The 21,591-nt window shown below is 37.9% G+C and overlaps 1 protein-coding gene across 1 annotated transcript in view; it reads left to right on the top strand.

The window, feature by feature from the left end:
- The first annotated feature begins 5,518 nt into the window (after window positions 1–5,518).
- The window catches only part of LOC146005282 (kelch domain-containing protein 4), a 55,822-nt gene continuing 39,749 nt past the window's right edge, over window positions 5,519–21,591 (top strand). Inside the window, exons 1-3 of the mRNA XM_083144403.1 lie at window positions 5,519–5,716; window positions 10,364–10,534; window positions 11,889–12,124. Coding sequence (XP_083000529.1) covers window positions 5,609–5,716; window positions 10,364–10,534; window positions 11,889–12,124 — 515 coding nt within the window. The 5' untranslated portion in view covers window positions 5,519–5,608. The remainder of the gene's footprint in view (window positions 5,717–10,363; window positions 10,535–11,888; window positions 12,125–21,591) is intronic.

The raw sequence follows: 21,591 nt of genomic DNA, 5'->3' as shown, positions 1-21,591 counted from the left end.
CGTTGTCCGTTTGCAGATACCGTGGTTGTCTGCCGCCGCTTTCGCGAAAAATTAATTTGAATGCTTCCGTGACGCACGATCCCGTTTTCGCCTTCAAAGGTAGAGCCCATGCGAATTTCGAAAATGTGTCTATGACGGTGAGGAGGTACTTGTTGCCCTTGTTCAATTTATGTACGTTTTTCAAATTGCCGCTACTCATCTCCACGAGGTCACTTTGCCAGAGGTCGTCGATGCCCTTGGTTACCACAGCCAAACGTTCGTAGTTACGGCGTGCAGGTTTATGCAATTCTTCGACGATGGCTTGCCTAGACATTTTTTTTAGAGATTACGTTTCAAGAGAAGCACAAGCGTGATGGGATTCAAAGAGGGTGGCACTTCGCTCGTGTTTTGAATGATCAGCTTATCGCCGGCACTCACGTCGAAAACGGTAAGATCTTCGTCTTCGTGTATTTCATATATGTTGCGCGTTTCGTTCCAACGTGCCAGAGGAATGTTTCCTGCTTTCTGGACACCACGATTCGATATCAAAGTCATGGTGGGAACGCTAGCTTTTCTACCGTGAGACCAGTACAAAAATTCGTTTATCTGAATCGTGCCATCGAGGAGAGACTTGTAGTACGGATGATAAGGATGTAACATGTACAGTTTGTTACCTTCGACGAACGTGGAGATTCTTTGTTGATTGGGTACGCTGTTGATTTCGATGGCTTGCAGAGAATGCAGTTTAGCGAATTTAGTGTCGACGCCGAGCAGATTGCTGTGAACGTGTCCGAGTTTATTTTCGATGGGCAGCAAATGCTCGACTATGGTATCCGTTACGGCAGACAACGACGGTTTGATTTTCACTTCCACGTTCAACTGCTTGTAGTTTTCGTTGAGTTCTTGCAACTTGGCACCGAAAGAGGCCAGCGTCGATTCCTGCGTGGATTCCAGCACTCCAACTTGATCTCTGATGTTGACGACAATGTTCTGAAGGTTCTCGACTTGATTCAATTTCGAGCTCTTCTCGGTAAGATCGTTCACGATCCTTCGCATCTCTGTAAACTGCGTGTGAAGGTCGGCGACGCTCTGCGAAGTGGGCAGCGTCGACACCAGCGAACTAATTTCGTCTCGAATCTGTTCCACGTTCGCCGTTTCCGTTTCTAGTCGTTTCAGCATTCGAGATATGTTTTTTTTCAAAGCGTGCAATTTTTTGGAGGTGGGGAGATTGGCCACCCTACTCTCGAGATCGCTCAATGAACTTTTGATGTCGTTCGAATCGGATAGTGCCGTCACCGCCGTTTTCAATTTTTCCAAATCTTCGCTCGAAGGCACGCTCGTCCGTAACGATTCCAAGTCACCCTGTATGTTGTCGAGTACGTGATGAAAATGAGCGAGATTCGTTTCGACGTTCAAATTTTCTAAATATTCGATCTTCTGCTGAACCGTGCTTAACGTGTCTTGAATGCTCGTCAACGCTCTTGCTTCAGCGTGAATATTTTTAATTTCTTCGTTGATCAATTCCAAGGACGCCTGAAGCTTAGCGATGGTGGTTTGAATGTGTTCGAAATCTCGATACGCCTCCAATTGAATTTTTATGTTCGCGACGCTTTTACCGATGACCTGCAGTTCGTCCGACGATGGTAGGTTCGTCATTGTATCTTCCAAAGTCTGCAACTTGGATTTAATTTCTTCCAACGTGCTGGTGAATTCTTCTTGTAATTTGGAAACGACGACATGTAAGCGTTCTGCATCTATATCGTTCACGACGGTTTGAAGTTCAGAGAAATTCTTTTCTATTGCGGAAGTTCGTTCTTCGATTTCGAGTTTCAATTTTTCCAAATCTTCATTTTTCGATTGAAATTGCTGTAATTTGGCCAAATCATTTTGAAGCGAATCCACGCTCAACTGTATATTTTGAACGTTGTCGTAAGAAGGTACGTCGACATAATTTTTTATCAGCGTCTTCAGTTCGGAATCGATTTTCAGAATGGGGTCGAGACATTGCGTTTGGAGCGTAGCGATTTCCGACTCTAAACTTTTGTTTAAGGTCTCCTGCAAAGCAATCAAATCGGTCCTCAACTTCTTAACTCGAATGTCCAACATGAGAATCTCTTCTGCGTGGTCTACACGCTTGGTGTTGCCGAAAATGTCGTTAGGCATTTTTGGTTAACGGTTATTTATAATAGGATAGACGATTCGTAATTCTACAAAAAGAGGAATGAGTTTGTCGTAATCTCCGAGAAGTTCCATGTAAAGATAATCTCCTGCAGAAACATCGTACGTAATGTTAGAAAGCATCTTGTCGTGCTTGATTCGAAAAATATTCTTGCCGGTAGAAATTTTGATTTCGCCTGCGTTTTCCGGATTCACGGTGATTTGAAGTTTCCCGTCGATCGGAATTTCGTAGAAATGTAAATTGTTATTAAAAACATAAAACATCTTGCCCACATCGTCATTCAGTTTCGTCCAAATGCTGTTGAGATGAACAATCAGTAAACCATTGAGTTTAGATAATACGGAAGGTAAGAGGTTATTGAAATTTGGCGGTGCAGTCTCCATGTTGATCTGTTTGCGGAAGCCAAAAAGATTCATTGTCCTTGTTAGTTATTTAAGAATACGGTCAAAGTTTTTTTTGTAATGACAGGCAAAGTTTTTTTTTGTTTGCTTGCGTCACAATACAGGCACGCGCGCGCGCGTGTGTGTGTGCGACACATTGTTCCCGAAAAAGGTTTACAAAGGTCACGATATATAAACATTTGGTCCCACAGTTGGAAAATTACGATAAGATGCATTCATCCTTCAAGGATGAGAGAGTGCATTCGTCACAATACACGCGCGCGCGTGTAAAAATTATACACCGTGAAAAGCTACGACGAGTTGGAAACACTGCTGGTAGGGTTAACATACACCATAAAAGGCTACGCCTCGCCCCGAGTTGGCAACACTGCTTGTGAGGTTAACATACACCGTGAAAGGCTTCAAAATATCATATAGTGGAATTTTTGTAGAGTGGGTTGGCAACACCGACGAGCATCAAATGATGATTTCGAGCCTCAAATAATGATTTCGAGCATCAAATGATGATTCGAGCCTCAAATGATAATTCAAGACTCGTCGGTGTTGCCAATTTCTATTTGTAGGTTAGCTTAGCCAGTAAAAGATCTTATAGTGGAATTTTCTTCGGATGGGTTGGTAAAACCCAAGCCTCAAAAAAAAAACATCCAATAGAGTTGCCAAATATAAAAAGGGGACAATAGGTCCCCCTCATAAAAGGCTACAGTAAAAACCCACAGTGTTGCCAACACTAGCCCCCCAACAGTATTGCCAGACATAAAAAATACATGGACCCCTCAGGCCCTTTGATGAAAATTTACAGTGAAAAAAACCCAGTAGGTTAACAACACTGTCAAAAAATCTACGGCAGTGTTGCCAGATGTAAACAGAGGGCAATAGACCCCCCTCATAAAAGGCTACAGTGGGCCCACAGTGTTGCCAACTCTGTGCCCTCAAAATATACATCATAAAAGGCTACGACGAGCCTCAAATGATGATTCGAGCCTCAAAAGATTATTAAGAACCGGGGCACCTGCACTACTTAAATTAATCAGTAAAATATTTTCCTTCATTGGCTATAAATGTCTACCAAAGCTGGGACAGTTTTTTTTTGTTTCCATGCCTGAAGAATTGAGCTGGGGTTAAGGACGTTGTCAAGCCAAGTTTGAAGAGCATTTGTGTTACGAAAGTAGTTTCCTTGAAGCTTGGTGAATTGAGAGCTGAAAAGGTGGAGAACCAAAGTTGCAAGATCGGGGAAGTAAGTAGGATGTAGAATAACTTCTCAACCAAACTCCTGGGTAGCAGCTTTTGTCATGTTAGTGGAGTGTGGGCATGCATTATCATGTTGGATGCACTATTCCTGGTCTACTTGCTGATTTGTTTTGCATATCCTGAACCTTACCCACGGGATACAAATGTCACACAGTGGTTGAATGGTGACAGTCAGGCTTTGATTTCCCAATAGGCCTAGAGCGCCACTTTGGTAGGGGTGGCAGGATTGTTTGTTTTAAATTTATAAGGAATACCTAATTCTCGGAGTGCCTCTTTTTACTCCGGACACATGAATGGAATGACTTAATGTACGTAGTTGTATTGTAAATATAACATCTTTTACTACTAAAAACTACTACATCGTTGTGGACTCGATTTTGTAGTCATTTTCGTGAATCGCCCTGCTATGAAGCGTTTTTGTTTTTGTTTTTAGGACGGAAGAAATATTTATTATTTTTAGTAGAGTGAATTAGTTTGTCAAATATTCCACTCCTTCTTTCGTGTATTTCCTATGTGCCGGATTAATGGGAGATAAGGACGACCGCCTTGTTGATGTGTGATTTATCATTAATGATGTTGAATTCTTGGCCGGACGCAAAAAAAAAAAACACGTCGATAGATGTCCTCACAGGTTCTACCTTATCGCACAACACTTCTGTAACCTTGCATTCTGACGTCATCAGAAACTAATTTTGTTTTTAGGCTATATGACCAAGTTGTTAGGTTAGGCAAGCTAGGTTTAGTTATCTTAGCATAGATAATAAATTTGAAGTGCATTTATGCTAATAGAATCAAATCTATCAGACCTAACCTAGCAACGTAGTTTTCTCTTCTGACGTCAGAACACATGGTTGCAGAATTGTCGTGCGATAAAGGAGACCCGTCAGCACATAGCACCAGTGTTGCCAAGTTGGCCCTTTTGGGGCCAGAACTGGCCCTTTTGAGTACGTACTCAGCCCCAAAATTCAGCAAAAGCCCCAAGGGGCTTTTTAGCCCTACAGAGAGAAATCTTGCTACAAATCTAGCCCTTTCAGTAATGAAATGTTTTTTTGGTATTTCAGTAAACTGCAAAGAAGAATTCACTTAACCGACCCTCCTCTGCACCTGCAAGCTCGTCCTGCGACCCCTCCTGGGGAGCAGGTAGCAAGTACACATTGTCACTTTATCCCCTTGTTTCTGGTTTTGGTATGCTGTGTAGCCAGAGGCGAATTACGGATAACGTCGATTCCAGAAAATGCGAATCTTCATTCAGTTGCATTGCATCTGGTCCTTGAAAGTTCATAGAAGTGCGGTGCGGAATGGACGAATCGTTCGTAACAGTGAGGCTCACCCAGAGACTAGTTCGTTCGTGCGGCCGTGTGTGTGTATGTGTGAGTGTACGTGTGCATATATATGAAGGAGGAATATGCCGAAAATGTGTAATGCTTTTGTGTAATCTACTGCACCACAATTTAAGGGGGAAATAAATTATTTAAGTTAAGAAAATTTAATTTGGTTGAGCGTATGCCCCTCATCTTGACAGTTGATTAGTTGTGGTTCTTGAGTTTCAGAAATTTTGCACCGAAACACCCAAGAATTAAGAACCAGATTTTTTTTCAGTGCGCAGCCGCACCTTTGTAAATCTAGCCCCTTGGATGTGAATTTTAGCTCCATTTTGGGTGCGATTTAGCCCGTTTTTCTCTCGTGCTGTTGGCAACACTGCATAGCACAACACAAGAGAGCGCACCACGCGCCTGCAACAAGGTTGTCAACTTATTGCGACTAAAATTTATTCGTGTTTTAGTCCTAAATTGGCAAAATTATGGGGAAAAAGGATAAAAAGAAAGGTAAAGGTGCAGAAAAGACTGCCGCAAAGACAGAGAAGAAACTGTCACAAAAGCAAAAGAAGGAATTAGCAGCGTTAGGAGAGGTGAGTTAGCTCCAGCACGATTTTCAATTTTAAAAATAGTTACTGCATTTCTCTATTTTAAAAATATATTTCCATATGCATGTGACGTTAATGTTAAATGAATCGGCATTTTGATTATGTATTTGGTGACTAAAACCGTTTAGTGGACAGAGCCGAGACCACGGACACGACCTCAAGAAAGTACATTTCAAGTATATACACAATAGTGACAAACCAATATATTACTAATACGTACTGTAATCTATTCGTTAATCAAAATTATTATTATAATCTAGATTAACTTTTTTAAATATCAGTTTTTGTAATTTTCATATTTAAAGTGCAAAATTTAGAAGTACAAAACCATTCTTCAGTCTCTTAACTCTGGTCTTGGAAAACTTGCCTTGGGCCTCGTTTTAAAGCACTTTTAATAAGCTTTATTATCGTATGCTAAATTGAAGAAAATTTTCCTTCATATTGAATTGAAAATACTGATATAAAATTGCAAAACACAATTTTTTATTTTCAGGGAAAAACATGTTAAAGTGTTACATTTTATGAATTTGTATGCAAATTTGATGATGAGTTGAAAAGGGAATCACATGTTTAAATAAATACATTTTAATATTAATGTTAAAAAAAATTTCAAAAGGTGAATTACAGCTGGCAATACTGTTACTACACTTGACAAATCAGAATAAAAGTAACTTCCACCAATCAGCTAATGTGTTTTACATGTAATACAGCCCTTCAGTTAAATATATATATATATATATATATACATATAATGGAGTTTTTGCAGGTATGTATGAAAGCTTTCTGAAACTTTCCATCAAAACATACATATCCATGAGGAATGGGGCTGCATAAAGAAATTCTAGCAAAGTTTATACATATTACGGAACTGAACAGTGAAAACTATGTACTTTAAAGATAATGGCCTCCTGTTTATATTTTTAATATACAATGACCTCAAACTTGACATATTTTCTATTGTATTTACTTAAAATGGTCACCTCCAGTATGTACTAATGAATAGTTGGGATGATTTTCTAGTAAATCTTAGTATAATGCTACTCAGAAAAGATTCATCTTTATATAAACAATAATGTTACACCTTTTTGCTGAAAAATTCATTTGAATTTAACCTCCCAAAAATATGTCCATGAGTATAAAAAAACATTAAAAAATGAATCTATCATATAGGTGGGTTTGATGTAACATCAGAATTCCCACAGCCACCATGTTCGCAACTAATTTTGTCACCTGCAAGGAAATATTGTGACAACCAGATACTGCACAGTGTCCCATTGAAGGTAAAAATCTGATATTCCCCAGACACCTATAAGTTCTTCGTTTTGTCAATTTTTGACATTTGTACTTACCTATCTGCTTCGCGGAACATTCTTTAACGTGTATTCACGTTTTTTTGATCAAAGTAATTGCAATTTTTTTAAAAAAAAAATGTTTCTGTAACTGAAGAACGTATGTTTCCGCAAATGGTTTGTGTCAATGGTTCCCCAGTAATAATTTAGTGCATCGTTCAAAACCGTGCTTGCAGACAGCCGGCATCTCTTCGTAAATACCTTTTTCTTTTTACACTTTCTGTTAATGATAACCCCACTAACCATTCCCGGGTAGCCCCACAAACCATTCACGTTAGCCCCAAAGGTAACAGTTTCATAGATCGGAGACACATTAAAATTGCATATTTTGTGTTTCGCATGGTTCGTACTTACCAATTGTGTACTGCGGAACATAGTTCGAGTTGCCATTATGCTTTTTACATGAAAACAAACTCAATTTTTCACATTCCGAGTGCTTTTTTTATTTCTTTCTTCGCTTCCGGAACACACAGTATGGTGGTCACATCTTGACTCACGTTGTGGTTATGCAGTGTTTCAGCTTTCTTCACCGAGAAATACCTACTATCGTGTTCGTCATCGATGGAATTTATACATTATGCATGGGTAGCTGACAGATAGCCCCACAAACCATTTCCGATAAGGTTAGGTTAGGTTTGGTTGGGTTAGGCAAGCATAGTAAAAAAAAGGCGGGTTGAAACACTGACAGGGGCTGATGTCATCAAACGTATGCAGCATCCGGTTGTCGTAGGGTAAGCAAATGAAAGCAACGTCAATTGTGCGTCGCTGTGATATTTCTCTTGAAAAATACATGATTTCCCGGTCAAATATATTCCAGGTGAAAGAAAATACCTCGACGAACGTTGTAAACCTTGGAAAAACTCATTTCCGTAAGTAGTTTCTTGTGTAAAATTGAAGAAATGTGTCTCCGATGTATGAAACTGTTACCGCCCCAAAAACCATTCACGTTAGCCCCAAAAACCATGCACGGATAGCCCCAGAAACCATTCACATTAGCTCCAAAAACCATGCACGGGTAGCCCCACGAACCATCCACGGGGACGAGGTATGCCTACGAGGTTAGGTTAAGTTCCATTACCACTCATTTCACCCCTAATTATGGGCTTCATCATCGAAAAATTTCCTCAGTACGTTCAATTATGCATATCCGGACAACATCGGTTTTTATCAATTTCCTTCTCCAGGTAATTTTTCCTCGCTTTGGGATTCACGTTGTTGAATTCCTTATACAATAAGCTTTCCAATGATATGTGACACGTATTCCTTAGGAAAAGAACGTAAAGTAGAGTCTTACCGACTCGAGAATTTAAAGTTTGATTTAAGGCCACTTGATGCTCATGATAGGCTAATCGGGACTGGACGTACAATTTAAATTTAGATCCGAACCACTGTGCAACATGCCTCAAAAGAGGATTGAACTCGAGACCCCTTGAGAGAATAGATTTTTGTTCCTTTGTTTATTCACATTACTCCTCATCTTATCGTTCAGTTTGCAGTGGCAATAGGAGGAATTATGATAGTGATATACAATAGTAACCATCTATTCCTGCCCTGGACCCAATGTTTGCAATTCAATACACAGCTCTCTAGAACATTGTAGTCAGCTTGTTTCCTGTTTATAGTAGTACATAGTATTTACATAAAACAGAATTGATTCTCGGTGAGGTGACGTCAACAACTGCAACTTCTGGATCTGCCACTACGTCATAGCTGCTCAAAGCCACAATGAACAGTTTGCGGCGTAGATGAAACAAAACTTATTACAAATGGGTATATCAAGTTAATCTCACATTTGTTAGAAGTTGTCCTGGCCCAAGTTCCTTTTGTTTTATTGTGATTTCATCATGTTACAAATGTAATTCGATGACATGCAGTTACATGGTTCAATTTAGAATCACGTCTCTTTTAACGCCTACTGCGGAGTTTTAGCAATTACTTTAGATTTTGTTCAATATATGCTTTCGTGGTTAGGTTAGGCAGGTCATTAGCATTAAAATAAATTAAATGCATTCTGCCAAGGTTTCGATTTACTTCTACATTCATTCCCACTAGTCTACGATACTTACTGTCGCTTGTCAGCGGAAAATACATTGTCCATGGGAAGCACGCATGCATTTTTAAGTTTGTTTTTTTCAACATAAATATTTTTTTTTTTTCGAAATCCAAACAGTGCCCTTTACTTTAAGCAAGGTTCAAATTTCGTGTGACAAGGACTTCCAAAATTCTAGGATAATCAGTCTTTCTGCTAGGAGAATTTGAAAAAATCAGAAAGCAATCGGAACCGTTACCGTTGTCCTTACAACAGCAGGCTCAGGTAAAAAAGTATTATGGTTGGTAGACTAACAGGTATATCTTAATAAAGAAAAGGGATAATGTTGCTATTGTTAACTTAATGGAATATGATCATTGTAAGTAGACTTTGCATACTCCATGATTGCCTTGGTCCTGGGTTTGAATCCTGGTTAAAATTCTGATCTCGTGGAAACTTCTCCAATTCGTTTATTTTGTTAATTTTCACATTCGTACTTACCTATTCTGCATTGCTAAGGATTCTTTAAGGTGGGATTTCGCTTTTTTCACGAAAATAGTTTCAATTTTCCACATATCGAGTAATTATTGTTCGTTCCTTTTTCGCTTGCGTTACACACCATATGACGGGCAAATCTTGACTAGCGTTATCTATCATCAGTGGGTATGCAGTGTTTCCAACCTTCTTCACCGAAAAATACCTACTTTCGTGTTACTGATTTTGTATTTTTTTCCAGGTTCGAAAACCCCGCGAACCTTGCACGGTTAGGTTAGGTAAGGCAAACATAGTTAAAATTGTCATCTTGCAAAACAATGGTGTGGTTGGAAACACTGACCGGGGGTTATGTCATCAAATGCACGGAATATGTGGTTCATGCAAGAGCTTTTGTGCATCGGAGAGACATTAATGTCGAAAAATACATTACTTATCAGCCGAATAAATTGAACGAAGGGAGAAAACACTTCGACGACCTTTCAGTAGTCTACAGAAACTCTGTTACGTAAGTACTTTCTCCTGTAAAATTGAAGAAATAAGTTTCCCGGAGATCAGAATTTTACCGAATCCTGGCCTGGATATGGGTATTCTTTCTGAGTGTCCCATCATATCACTCAGCCAAAAGTGGTAAAAAAAAGCAACCCTAAATATATTTTTAAAAAAACAACATAATTTTATAAGTGTAACTAACTATGTATGAAGAAATATCATCATGAGACAACATGAACCATGTTTATAGTGATTACATTATAATTGCAGGAGGACATAGAGAAGGTGGTAGCACAAATAGAAGAGGAAGAACGAAGAAGAGAAAGAGTTGTAGAACAAGTCATAGAGAAGCCATCTAGAAGAGGAAATTTTTCATTTGTGGCTCATCCAGAGAAAGAAGAGCTAATTTTATTTGGAGGCGAATATTTCAATGGGCAAGAGGTAATTACAGTAAGATAGAAAGATAAAGAAAGATATTAGTGGTAATGGAGATGTAAAGAAACTAAAACTCTAAAATCATTAAATTGTGAGTTTTCATGACTTCATGACAGGTAACAACAATGTAATGAACTTTTACTATGCATGAAAATATTATTGTGAAGATATATTGATTTTTGGAAGAGTACATCTGTTTATTTTTTTTAAAAAAGGTGATGACACTATTATGCTTTGTTTCTGTTATAAAAAAGCACTAAATATACTAAGGCAGTTCTTAGAATAGAATAGAATGGTCTTTATTTAAGCAGGCATGTTTCAGCCTCATGGGCCGTTCTTACTACCACCCTTATCTTAGATTCTTATTACCAGTGAATGGATTTATATGTAGTAAAAATGTGCTAAATATGTAAATGCATATTTAGCTATTTTCATCCAAATTTGGAGTTAAATATGGACTTAAAATTGTAAGAAATATATTTTCAATAATACAAGACACTACACGAGCTCTTCCGCCAAAATAATGTTTGTAACAACCAGGAGGCGATGCTTGAGCCCTCTTTCTCTATTGTTGACAACAATTTAAACAGGAATTTCAAGTGTTTTCCAATTGCAAAAGCAAACAGTTGGAAGGTGTAAATATGAATAAAGAAAAAAATGATTGGATAACAGAAAATTTGCAATTAACGCAATTGGAGGGTTTAATGTTGCTTTGGACTTTGTTATTCACAAGAAATTCACCCATCTCTTTCGGTCACACAGGGACATGTACTTATTGTGCGAATATGGAGTATATGTTGAGAAATATTCTGAAATATGGAAATAATGTGTAAAAATAACTAAAATATGTAAGATATGAGCCAAAACCCTAATATATGTACAAATATGGAAAATAAGAACTGAATGTTTCGAGTCTACGTGCCATGATGCGCAAAGATAATACAAAATATAACTGATTTCAGCTTCATACATAAATATGTATTTACATATTAATCCATTCCCTGCTTATTACATAATAAAACACTTTACACATAACGTTTCAACCCTATATCAGGATCTCCTTCAGGCTCAGAACAGAATTAAAAATTGGTGTTTTATTTATAATTACTCTAGATGGGGTGTATAATAAACATGTACATTAAATAAGTATTGTTGCAGTAAACCAGCTCAAATTTTTAGAATATGCCACTGAATCGCAGTGGACTCTGGTCTTGAAAGCCAGAAAACGGCAGAGACTGGATGCATAGGCCTTACATCACCTAATGAAGAGCCACTTGTCATACCTTGGTCCTGGAAGGGCTCTTGCACAAAGGCATTTTTGTTCAGTACATAGATACTAAAAGTTTATTTTCCTTTCCAGACCTTCGTGTATAGTGATTTGTTGTTCTACAACATACCTCGCAAAGAATGGGTCGTCGTGAAAGCTCCTGGTTCACCACCTCCACGATGTGCGCATCAAATGGTTGCTTTACCGACCGGAAAGGGCCAGTTGTGGATGTTCGGAGGAGAATTTGCTAGTCCCAGCCAAGCACAGTTTTATCACTACAAAGACTTGTGGGTATTCCACTTGGCCACCAAGAAATGGGAAAAAATAAAGTATGTACCGTGAACAGCATAATGACATAGCTGCATGTTTTAGATCAGGAGTTGTACTGTAACTGCTTTATGCTGTTATGTTATGTTTACCTTCGTGTGGCTTAGAAGGTTCTTGTTAAGACCAACATTTCGGGTACGTCATCGGATGCTTCTTCAGGGTTCTCCAATAAAATCACATTAAAATGTAAAAAGGTTAAAAACAGAAAGAAAAATGGTCACTTGATTAAAAACTGCCTCATAGTCGTCAGTTCTCTTGCATTAATAAATCACATCACTGCCCATCCACTGATAAAGGATACTGCTACGGACCCGAAATGTCTCTTTTAACGAGAACCTTGTAAGCCACACGTAAGATCTGTATTTTATCTTCAGTCATTACTAGAGCCTGGATTACTTACGTGAAATTTAAAAGATTTCGTAATTCCGCGTTGCACAATTTAATGGTTCAATCCTATTAATTTCGAAGATCCACTGTCTTCATTCACAAAAGGGTAAGGCGTTTGAAGCGGAGATCTCCGCTTCAAACGCCTTACCCTTTTGTGAATGAAGACAGTGGATCTTCGAAATTAATAGGATTGAACCATTAAATTGTGCAACGCGGAATTACGAAATCTTTTAAATTTCACGTAAGTAATTTTAAACCGCGTTTACCGCAACCACCATGAATATAGAGCCTGGATGTTCAGGCACTGAAAAGTAATAAAAATGGCAGGCAAAAAGGCAGGGAAAAATTGAAAAAAAGGCAGTCAAGTTTCAGAAAGAGGCAGTGAAAATCGAAGAAGAAGCATTAAAAATTGAAGAGAAGGACTTAAGTTCTTCTTAAATCTTTAAAAACGTATTTGCAAATTAACCTAAAATTAGTAAATATTATTATATAGATTTGATGTTTTGCAGGCTTTAAATGATGATGAAAATATAAATGAAAAAGACGTAAATAAGAATTGGGAGCACATACGTAATGCAATAGAATCAGCAGCTAAAGAAAGTATAGGATACCATAAACCGAGAAACAGTAAGCCATGGTTTGATAATGAATGTCATAATGCAATAGAAATAAGGAATCAGGCTAGACTTAGGTGGTTAAATAACTCTGATGATACAAATCTAAACAATTATAATAGAATAAAGCGAGAAGTTAACCGCACATTTAGAAGTAAAAAAAGAGATTACTTGAAAAGCAAAATTAACGAAATTGAAACAAGCAGCAAAAATGAAAATATCAGAGATTTATATAAAGGTGTAAATGAGTTTAGAAAGGGGTGGCAACCTAAAGTAAACTTGATAACAGATAAAGACGGTGATTTTCTAGCTGACCCAAGCGATATTCTAAATAGATGGAAGAACTACTTTAATGACCTTTTAAATGTCCATGAAGGAGATAAATCAGAACTAAATGAAGTACACACAACAGAACCTTTAGTTCCAGAACTTAACTTGACTGAAGTTAAAGATGCTATTAAAAGGCTAAATAATAACAAAGCACCTGGCATTGATTTAATACCAGCTGAGTTAATTAAATATGGTGAAAATTCATTAATATGTCAAATTCATAAATTAATTTGTTTAATATGGAATAAAGAAGAAATCCCTCAACAGTGGAAAGAATCCATAATTGTTCCTGTGTTTAAAAAAGGTGATAAAATGAACTGCAATAATTACCGTGGAATTTCTCTACTCTCAACAACATATTAGATATTATCTAACATTCTTTTAACAAGACTAACCCCATATGCTAATGAAATTATAGGTGATTATCAATGTGGATTTAAACGTAACCGATCAACTACAGATCAAATTTTTCACATCAGACAGACACTTGAAAAAAAGTGGGAATATAATCAAAATGTCCATCAGCTATTCATTGATTTCAAAAAAAGCATATGATTCGGTCAAAAGAGATAAATGATATAATATATTAATCGAGTTTGGAATACCTAAGAAGCTTCTTAATATGATATAAGTATGCACCAGTGGAACAGAAAGTAAAATTCGGGTGGGTATTAATATGTCTGACAAATTTACAATTCATGATGGGTTAAAACAAGGAGATGCATTATCTCCATTGCTCTTTAATTTTGCCTTAGAATATGCTGTTAGGAAGGTAAACGAAACTAAAGAAGGACTAAAATTAAATGGTGTGACTCAGTTGTTAGCATATGCAGATGATGTAGACTTACTGGGGGATGATGTGAATACAATTAACCCATTACTGCCCACTGTCGACATTTGTCGACAAAATTTAATAATTTAGTAGAATTTTTTTCTCATGGGTTTTGTGATATTTGTTTACAACGATAACTTTTGTGGATGAGTTGGCAACTACTTCAGCGACTGCAGCAGAGTGACCTTCAGTCATTGTTGTTCACACGTGTTTGCATTGTGTTTGCATCGTGCGCTATGGCTGCTAGCAATAGGTATGTTTTTCGTATTATACTAAATCTTAATTAGGTTATTTTTATGTGTGCATAAAAAGCACATGTTGGTTACATTTACGCTATGTTCACTTTCGTTGAATGGTTTTTATCATCTTCTACGTACGTCGTTATAATTTAGTGTCGACATTTGTCGACAGTGAGCACGGACAGGTCCACTGTTTTCATCACCGGCCCTGTTACGATAACAGTTGTATAATTTTTCCAGGTTGACTGTAGAGCAGATCGCTTGTATATTAGAAGAGACAGACGACCTCTTAGATGCAATTGTATACACCGAGCCTCCTGAGAATGTTCTTCTAAGCGATGGTGATAGTGATGAAGATGAACCCGTTGGAGATATGAACATACTTTCTGGTAATCAACTTCGGACAGGTGCAGTGCTGGTTTGCTCCAAAATCACCGATAAGGGAATAGTGCATTTGAGACAGGGTGAACCAGATGATGATGCGTGCGATTATGTTGAAGCTGTTTCAGTGTCCGATGTGCCTCAGTTTGATTTTGGAAGTCCTCCGCAGAAGTGACCAAAATCTGAAGCGTCAACAAGCAAAGATCCCAGTAGTTGTGTTCAAATCGAGAGTAAACAATCAAGACTGGAGTAAAAGTTATACCTTCACATCAGAGAATAAAGTCTCAAGTTCGTAAGTGGGAAAAGAGTGACATCGGAGACAAACCTTCGATCGAGTTCACACGGCCCGACTTTCTTCAAAATGATTTCACACCGGTACAATTGTTCGAAATGTTTTTGGACGATGAAGTTATTGAATTTATAGTTCAATCCACAATTGAGTATGCTGTACAGAAGGGAAAACTTGCATTTACGTTGTGCAAGGATGAACTCAAACTTTTCTTTGCAATATTATTCCTTTCTGGATACAATGTAATGGCTAGAACCGGAATGTATTGGGAATTATCTGAAGATGTACATCACGCAGGTGTTTCGAAAGCAATGTCAAGGAATAGGTTTGAAGAAATACTGCGATACATACATTTTTGTGACAATTCAAAACTAGACGCTGTTGATCGTTTTGGGAAGATAAGACCAGTTTGGTCTATGATAAATGAGCGTTGGCTTCAATTTTATCCAGGTGATACATATCTCTCAATTGACGAGTCAATGGTGCCATATTATGGGAGACATGGCGCCAAACAGCACATCCATGGAAAACCCATTCGCTTTGGTTTCAAAGTATGGGCATTGTCGACGCGTCTTGGATATCTTATTCAAGGAGAGCCGTATCAAGGTGCTGCGACGGGAAATACAATACCAGAATTAGGAGTAGGTGGCTCTGTAGTCATGGATTTGATATCCGAACTTTCGTCTCGTTCACGGCTCTCTTTGTTTTTTGACAACTATTTTACTTCCATTCGTCTGCTGGAACATTTACAAACAAACGGTCACGATGGAACTGGTACGGTTCGCCCAAATCGTGTAGAAAATGCTCCACTTCCGGATGTTAGTTCGTGCAGGAAACAAGAGCGGGGAAGTTACCATCAACTAACAGACAAAATTACTGGCATTACTCTTGTACGCTACCATGATAACAATATCGTTACAGTAGCATCAACTGTCTCGGGTGTGTCACCTCTGGGACATGCAAGGCGATGGAGCAATGCGGACAAAAAATACATTTCAGTTCCTCAACCTTCGTGTGTTGCTCTATACAATACTTACATGGGTGGTGTTGACCGCATGGACCAAAACATTGCATGCTACAGGATTAGTATCAGGAACAAGAAGTGGTATTGGCCAATGATAAGTTATCTGCTTAACGTTTCCATGAACAACGCATGGCAACTTTACCGCCTGACTGCTAAAGGAAAAGAAGATGGGCTTGATCTGCTCTCATTTACGAGGTATGTAGTACGGAATTATATGCAGTCGTACGTGAAAAACCGTCCACTAGCAGGAAGGCCAAGCGTTAAAGTCTCATCCAGAGTATTGCCTGAAGTGCGATTTGATGGCACATCACATCATTTGGAAACTGTTTCCAAGCAAGTACGTTGTGGACATTGTGGAAAGGCTACAAGGAAGAAATGTAAGAAGTGCAATGTCGGATGCCATATACAGTGTTCAGAGGCATTACACACACAGAAATAGATCAGCAACACTTACACAAAGTCACATTGTTTTCTATTTCCAAAATTTAATTATGTTTTTATTTAGTTAGGTTCAAAAGTGGCATCTCAATTCAGAAATAATTGATAGAATTTTATTATGTACCGCTGCAAATGTAAAAATATGAATGAGCATTGTAATTTCTTGTAAATATGTTCATGTATCAATATAATCTGAATGTCAAACAATAAAAATATAAAATATGTGGAATTTCGTTGTAATAACTGCCCATATATTTAGTAAAATAATCATGTTTATTAAGGTTTTGTTATTCAGTATTGATGGTGCCATCCGTGCTCACTGTCGACATTTGTCGACATGCTAAAACTAAAAGACTGTTGGTCGAAAAAAATAAAAATCATTATTTTGGCATTATTTTAGACAAACTACAAAAGAGTTTCAAAGGATACAAGAAATTTCGAAAAATAAATAATTTGGGCAGTAATGGGTTAAGAATAATGCTAAAATATTTTTCAAAACTGCTAAAGAGATAGGTTTGGAAGTTAACAAAGAGAAAACTAAATATATGCTTACAGGCCGAAACCAAGTGTTAGGTAATAATCAAAATCTAATTATTGATAACAACTCGTTTGAACCAGTTTCCAAATTCAAATACTTAGGAGTAATATTAACAAATGAAAATTATATTAAAGAGAAAATAAAAAGTAGGCTTAATTCAGGAAATGCATGTTACTTCTCTCTTCACAAACTTTTGTCTTCTCGTTTAATATCTAAGAAACTAAAAGTTAAAATATACAAAACAGTAATTTTGCCTGTAGTATTATATGGGTGTGAAACTTGGTCCCTTACATTGAAAGAGGAACATAAATTGAGAGTATTTGAAAATAAGATCCTTAGGAAAATATTTGGACCTAAAAGGGATGAGGAGACAGGTGAGTGGAGAAGGTTACATAATTTAGAACTACATAATTTGTATTCATGTCCAGATATTATTAGAATAATTAAATCAAGAAGACTTAGGTGGGCAGGCCATGTGGCACGAATGGGAGAGGAAAGAGGAGTATACAGGATTCTTGTTGGGAAACCTGATGGTAAGAGACCTGTAGGAAGGCCAGGACGAATATGGAGGGACAACGTTGAGATGGACCTAAGGGAAATCGGTAGGGATGGAAAAGAGTATATAGAACTTGCTGAAGATAGAGAAAGATGGAAGGCCTGTGTTGTTGCAGCCATGAACCTTCGGGTTTAAGAAGGCTAGAGAGTTAGTTAGTTAGTGTTACGTAGGGTAAACAATTTGGATTTTACTTTCAATATTTACGATGCCCAGCAAAGTGGCTCCTTTTTAAAATCTAATTTAGTTGCTTTTCATTCGCACGTGACAGATGCCTACGTCAATAAAAATTTGCTTGCTGCACAACAAAAACAAACACCACATACACTTAGTAGTATTTTTAATCTTACCTGGTCAAAAACAAAGAAACGAACACAAATACAAAAACACACAGTAAAAGTTTTATCATACCTACTGCCTTCAAAAGGGACTATTTGTAAAATATTAATGCTTCAATGAATGTTTTTTTTCTTAATTTGCAGATTTAGCAAACGATAAACACACATCTCAAAGATATTGCAACAATAAAATTTAAGAAAACTCATTTCGGACACTTTAGTACTGCCCGTACGTATTTTCTTGTTGCACATAACAACTAGGATTTTCTTCAAGTTGTCAGTCGTGAAACACTGTCTTCTGTCAGTTAAAACATTCTTCATAGCCGAAAAGGACCTTTCCACGTCAACGGATGTTACAGGGGCCTATTTGAAGCATGCTGTCACGAATGGATCGATTTCAACCGTGACAATATTGTCGCCTGCTAGGATTTTGCTGATCTTCTCCATTTCCTCAAGATCAGAATTTTCACTACGAACACACACACATTTCTCACTAACAAACTTGCCTTTAGGGCCAGGAACACAAGTGATCGCGTTGACACATTCATGGAAAGTAGCCAGAGCAGAAACAAGGGTTTGTCCTGATTTCTCTAGTTTAGTTATTGTTTGTGGCAGTATTGTATAATGGGCTTCAATAAATGACAAGTCACTTCAAACAGTTTCCGAACGTAACAATTTTTTGACATCTCGTACAGCAGAGGATTCTTCTTCTGAGAGACACCGAAAAACTTCAACCAACATTTCAAAATTCTCTGCATAATAAACACATGCAGAAATCCACATGCCCCAACTTGTCAGGATTGGTTGGAGAGGGAGAGAAATTCCTGGTGCCGTGTCCTTAAATTTTTTGATTCTGGAGGGGGCCTTAATGAACACTTTCTTTCCACTGGAATCAACTTGTCCACATCAGGAAATAAGTGTCGCACTTCCTCGGCAATTCTATGAAGACCGTGCACTAGTCATGTGACATGCAGCATTGATGGGAATAAAACTTTAAGTGTTTTAGCAGCCTTCTTCATGTAGGGTGCTGCATCGGAGATGAACAGGATGACGTTATTCCGTCTGGCCACAGAAAATGCAAAGGATTTGTGAATATCTGGGCGATTGAGGTGCTGTTGACTCGTTCCATGTTTTCTGATGTTAGGAGAAAGAACTTGGGTGGTTCATCGTGCTCCATTGAGCCAACAATTACGTTAGCGATGTGTCTTCCCGTGGCGTCGGTGCTCTCGTCTATGGAAATCCAGATCTTCTTACCAATTAGTTCAGCGTGAATACGGTCAACAACGTATTGTTGTTGTAACACACATCAACGTAATTCTTTCTCAGCGTGGACTCACTTGGTATTCTCTCTTTTGTATACTTGTGCAAGAAAGCTCTCAAAGACTGATTTTCCACTTTCCACAGCGGTCTACTTGCATCAATAAATGCTTTGCATAACTCCAGTGAAAACTCGGATTTTCGGATGTGATCTGTCAGAAGTTCTTGCTGACGTACTTTCTTCTGTCTGATCTTCCTACTTGCAGCTGATTTATGTTTCTCTGACAACACGTGTTGAGATGAAATATTTCTTCCCGTGGTTCACAGCTTTCTCACACACTTCATACAGAAGAACCGATCCATCTGTAGAAAAGATGTCAGTTCCAAATTCAGACACATATCGGTTTAACTTGCTTTTCAAAGGCACATTTTGTCTGGGAGGCATTTTAGCATGGTTCTGCACTCCAAATTACAGAAGAGAACTGGCAGCGAATTTCTGTTCAAGAAGACGAATTCGAGACAACAATTGCTTATCGCGACGCAAGATCAAGTACGTTTGTCTTGCTTCAGCAAGGTAGTCAGTTGCGTTGTTGTTTCTGAGAAACTGATAATGAATGTAATGTTGCCAAACCGCCTGGTATTGAATTTAAAACTTGTGCATGAATTGTTGCTGTGTAAATTAAATACGTGGTGGCGTTTCAATAACAAGGGTTATTGAAAAACAAAATCAAATAGAAGAGAAATATAATTTTAAAAAATGCCTTGTCGGAATGACAAAAGAGGCAAAAAAAAAATGCCAAAATGTTTGAAAAAGACAGTGTAAGGTGAAAAAGGCAACATAAAGTATGGTTCAGAATGTTAAGAACCTTCAGATTGGTGTACTTTTGTATTCAATTTTTGTCTACCAACATCGGAAACGAATAGGCATTTTGCCTGAAATCCAGGCTCCAGTGATTACTAACTGTGTTTATGAGAACATTTAAGAAATTACATTTATGCTCAATGATTCGACATTGCTATATTTCGCATTTTATAAGAATGTCTCATTACTAGAGCTTGAATTTTTATGTAATTACATATTTCTTTGCATATAATAATAATAATCCTTTGCGCAACAGCCCATGAAGGGCCTGGGCATACCTACCGACTGCCGGTCTCCCTCCCACACTTTCTCTCGTCACCTCTAAGCGTGGAGATTTTCAACCAGTATTGGAATAGTCGGGGGGTCAGCCCGACGTATCCCCAGCCGTTATAGTAGGTCTTCTCGACCGGATTACGCTCACTCACTTCCAATTTCCTCACGATGGTGGGTTGCCACCGGTCTTATACGTAGGCCGAATAAATTCCGACCAGAGCCGGATTCGAACCTACGCCATCCCGCAGCGAACGATCTCAAGACGAGTGAACGCCTTAACCGGCTCGACTACGGAGGAGGACTTTCTTTGCATAGGCAAGTAAAAATGGCAAATGTCAGCAAATTACTATGGTAGGATCAGTGTATACTTGAATTACGTGTTATGTACAAGGGTCGTTCATGGTTGACCGAGACTTTTATTTGTTGGAAACAATTGGAAAGTACTACAAATACCACACTATGTGAGTTTTTTGTTTTAAATCATGAAAATCGTATATCAAAAAATCAAGGCTCCATGTCTACTTCGTTCTTCACTACTCTCACATTTCAAAATTAATCCCTGCAGCTTCTGGGAATAGTGATGCCAGGTCAGTAGTTCAGATAAAGGGCTTGATAAAATTTCTGAGAAATAGCACAGGTAGCAAGTAGATGATTGAAGAGTATGAAAAAAATATTAGTTACATTCAGTAGTTTTTTTTTCTGTGAAGAAAGGTTCTGGTACTTTTACTCTACGGAGTAAAGATGTACATGAAAGTGGCAACACTGCATGGGCTTTCAGTACAGCAAATGTCCATTAAACCGTGGAAAGCAGGGCTGTCACTGTGGGTGGTGTCAACATGTTACTCCAGTGAATAAAAATCTGTATAAAATCAGTTTCTCAATGTGAATTGACAATGTTAAAGGTTGTAAAAACAGCTGCAAGGAGCTTCAAAACAAGACATAGATTGTATTTGTAGGACTACCCAATACTAAGAAAAAATTGTTTCACAAAATTGATAAAAAACTTCTTTTGGGGCAATTAAAAAAAACTGAAAATTAAGAATTATGTTTTAAAACCTTTCTACCTTCACTCTATTTAAATTTCATCATGATCAGACTATGAGGTTTTTTTTAT

Source organism: Lepisma saccharinum, chromosome 23 (assembly GCF_977018435.1).
Source record: "Lepisma saccharinum chromosome 23, izLepSacc3.1, whole genome shotgun sequence".
Classification (NCBI taxonomy): Eukaryota; Metazoa; Arthropoda; class Insecta; order Zygentoma; family Lepismatidae; genus Lepisma; species Lepisma saccharinum.
Note: the sequence above shows the minus strand (reverse complement) of the source record. Positions and strands in the feature narration are given on the sequence as shown.